Consider the following 3970-nt stretch of genomic DNA (forward strand, 5'->3'; position numbering starts at 1 on the left):
AAAAAAAAAAAAAATTCCTAATTGGTCTTATAATTTTCTTCTTTATTATGCTATTGAGAAGTGATGTTTCTAAAATGCAAATCATTTTCTCACCCCAATGCTCAAAGTCCGACGATAGTTTCTCACTGCTGTCAGGGAAAATCCAGACTCCTCAACAACCTTTCATCATTGTGCATACACACACACACACACACACACACACACACACACACACGCTGTGCCCGGCCACACCCAGACTCCTGCCTGCCTGCATGCGCTGATCCGTTTCTTTAATTCCCAACTGCCTCCTCTGAATCCCATCCAATGTATAAGTGCCAACTTGTGTAGAGTCTTCTCTGACTTTCATGATGAGTTGGATGGTTTCTTCCTTTTTTTCTTTTCTTTTTTTTGGTTTGTTTGAGACAGACTCTCACTCTGTCACCCCGGTAGAGTGCCGGGGCATCATCGTAGCTCACAGCAACCTCACCTAGACTATGCCATTGTACTTATGTTTTACTTTAATTGTTCACTTATAAAAGCTGACATCAGGCATTTACCAAGATAGGCAATGTTCCAAGGAATTAGGTATGCTATCTCATTCAATTTTTACCTCATTACTAAAAATGACTATTTTCATTCTGTAGATGAGGAAACTGAGGATAATCATTCCAGGCCACAACATTAACTACACTATCTTTCTAAACAGATTGTGAGCATATATTAGGAACAAAGATCATAGTTAAGTCATCTTCGTATTCCCAGAGCCTAGCACAGTGCCCAGTGTAGTATTCCATATCTGTTTATTAAACTGATCTTATTAAAATAACCACTTTCATGCTGTCGTCTACCCATTCAGTCTTCTACAATGACTCCCATATTGCTTACTGCATCAAATCTAAACTTTTAACTCCTCTGACTAGCATTTAAGTCTGACAAAAATCTGGGACAATTCTACCTAGTAAAGTGCAAAGGTTAATAATGTTCAATTTCTATTTCAGAATTGGTTACTCTTCTGTCTTAAGTTACATGACCATAATTCAGTTCATGACACAAATAAGCTCCTAATAAAACTCACCTGCCATCCCGTGATCTGTGGAGGCTGCCGTGGTAGCTGCTCACTTTGCTGTGAACACTCCCGGCTTTGCTTCTTTGATCATCCACCATGGCCAGCTGAGTGGAGGAAGCGTGTGTGGATGTTCCTTGAGTGGAAGTCCCTCTTGACTTTCTTATGATAGGAGTGTTTGGATCCCTCAGAAGAGACTGAGCAAAATCTGGCTCCTGGAGTACTTGTCGGCTCTCATTTACTACTCTAAACAACAAAGAGTAAGTTTAGGAAACATATCAACTCCCCTATAGATCAATAAGCAATACTTCTGTGCAATACTGAAGTTATTCTTGAAACTAATTGCTTTCCAAATTAGGCCTTTAGGATTGATACGAAGTAACGGAGGAAAGAATAACAAAATTCCACGTTAATCCCTTCCAAAAGTGGTATGATGGAAAGAGGCCTGTTTTTGAATAAGGAAACAAGGATTTTAGCTCTAGCTCTATCAGTAAATATATGACTCAGGCAAGTCACTGTCCCCTCTCTGATTTTCCTCATCCTAAAATGAAGGTAAACAATTTCATCATATCTAAAAGGTCCTTTTCAGCTGAGGAAGTTTATGATTCAAGGCACTGAAATATTACAAAGATAAAACTATAAATTGTTTTCTTGCATGTTTTATGGAAGTAGTGAATGCTTCACTGTATTATGGATGCAACTTTTTTTTTTTTTGAGACAGAGTCTCAATTTGAGGCCTGTGGTAGAGTCCTGTGGCATCATAGCTCACAGCAACTTCAAACTCTTGGGCTCAAGTGATTCTCTTGCCTCAGCCTCCTAAGTAGTTGGGACTATAGGCAACAACCACAAGGCCTCGCTATTTTTTTTTTTTTTTGGCTGGGGCTGGGTTTGAACCCACCACCTCCGGCATATGAGGCCAGTGCCCTACCCTTTTGAGACACAGGCGCCATCCAATGTCCGGCTATTTTTAGAGATGGGGGTCTCACTATTGCTCAGGCTGGTCTCAAACTCCTGAGCTCAAGCAATCCACCCCAACTTGGCCTCCCAGAATGCTAGGATTACAGGCATGAGCCACCATGCCCAGCTTGGATACAAGTCTTTTTTTTGTTTTTTAGACAGAGCCTCAAGCTGTCACCCTGGGTAGAGTGCTGTGGCATCACAGCTCAAAGCAACCTCCAACTTCTGGGCTCAAGTGATCCTCCTGCCTCAGCCGCCCAAGTAGCTGGGACTACAGGTGCCCGCCACAGCGCCTGGTTATTTTTTGGTTGCAGCCGTCACTGTTGTTTGGCAACCCGGGCTGGATTCGAACCCACCACCTCAGGTATATGTGGTTGGCACCTTAGCCACTTGAGCCACAGGCGCGGAGCCATACAACTTTTTTTTAACTCATAAAAGCAGTTGTTTTAAGAACAAGTTGATATTATGGCAGAAACAGTTATCTAGTGCTAGAATAAAAATAAGTGGTTATAATTAGAACAAAATAATATGAAAAGTTAATTTAAGCAAACATACCATTAAGTCTCAAGTATATTAAAAAAGGGGAAAATTGGCTCGGCGCCTGTGGCCAAGTGGCTAAGGCGCCAGCCACATACACCTAAGGTGGCAGGCTCGAATTCAGCCCGCGCCTGCCAAACAATGATGGCCGCAACCAAAAAATAGCCAGGTGTTGTGGCAGGCACAGCTACTTGGAGGCTGAGGCAGGAGACTCACTTGAGCCCAGGAGTTGGAGGTTGCTGTGAACTGTGATGCCACAGCACTCTATCTACCGAGGGGGACAGCTTGAGGTTTTGTCTAAAAAAAAAACCAAAAAACAAAAAAAGGGGTAAAATTTTAGAAGGATGAAATTGTTAAGAGCAAAAGTTTTTAACTGCTATGAAAGTGTCAACAGCAGACAGATGTTTATGATAATGAACAGAGCAGTAATTTAATTAGTGAAACATCTAATTAAATAGCTACAAAGATCAGAGTGTTAGTTTATGTAAATAAATGACTCACTATAAAAATCAAAGTTAAAATTAGATAAATAATTTCATTAAAAAAAAAAACTAACACATAAAGACTAGATTACAGGTTGAGAAAATACATACATTCTAGGTTCTCAAATTGTAAAAAAATTATTATTGCTATTGTTTTTAGTAGAGTGGTAGAAGGGTTGAAGAAAGACTAATAGTTACAGTACCTTACAGATATTCTCTTATTATAGAGATTAATATCCTTGGAGGATATTTCTAAGGGAATATTCAATACCTATTACTATGATCTCCATTTTATAGACAAAGAAACTGAAATTCTAAGGATTAAAGAACTTTCAAAAATTCACACAACAAAACCAACAGGCAAGGATCAAACTTATGTTTAAAGTCTTAGAAGCCAAGTGTTTAGATATATCCCAAAAACAAAGTGTCAAAAACTAAACAGAAGAGAAAGCAAGTCAATAATAGTAACATAATAATAATGATATATTTTATTCATTCATTCATTTTTTGAGACAGTCTGACTTTGTTGCCCTCAGTAGAATGCTATGGCATCATAGCTCACAACAACCTCAAACTCTTGGGCTCAAGTGATTCTTTTGCCTCAACCTCCTGAGTAGCTGGACTACAGGCGCCTGCCACAACAACCAGCTATTTTTTTAGAGATGGGGGTCTCACTCTTGCTCAGGTGGGTCTCGAATCTGTGAGCTCAGGCAATCCACCCTCCCAGAGGGCTAGGATTACAGTCATAAGCCACCATGCCTGGCCAATATATTTACTTTTTATATATATTATACATAGATATAAAAGATTTGTTTCTCTGTCATCGATAGCCTTATTCATCCTTATTCATACATACGTGCACTCTCCAAGTCAGTCTTGGTTGCTGACTTTATTTTCTAACTTTGATTCAAACTGACTTCTTGTTGATTGAAACATTTAATTCACCTTCAAA

At 39.5% G+C, this 3970-nt stretch overlaps 1 protein-coding gene across 1 annotated transcript in view; it reads right to left on the reverse strand.

Annotated features, from left to right (window-relative positions):
- The window catches only part of FZD3 (frizzled class receptor 3), a 55892-nt gene that overhangs the window by 5461 nt on the left and 46461 nt on the right, over positions 1–3970 (reverse strand). Inside the window, exon 6 of the mRNA XM_012807700.2 lies at positions 1055–1288. Coding sequence (XP_012663154.1) covers positions 1055–1288 — 234 coding nt within the window. The remainder of the gene's footprint in view (positions 1–1054; positions 1289–3970) is intronic.

Source organism: Otolemur garnettii, unplaced genomic scaffold (genome assembly GCF_000181295.1).
Source record: "Otolemur garnettii isolate 467f Iridium unplaced genomic scaffold, OtoGar3 scaffold00074, whole genome shotgun sequence".
In the NCBI taxonomy this organism is placed as follows: domain Eukaryota; kingdom Metazoa; phylum Chordata; class Mammalia; order Primates; family Galagidae; genus Otolemur; species Otolemur garnettii.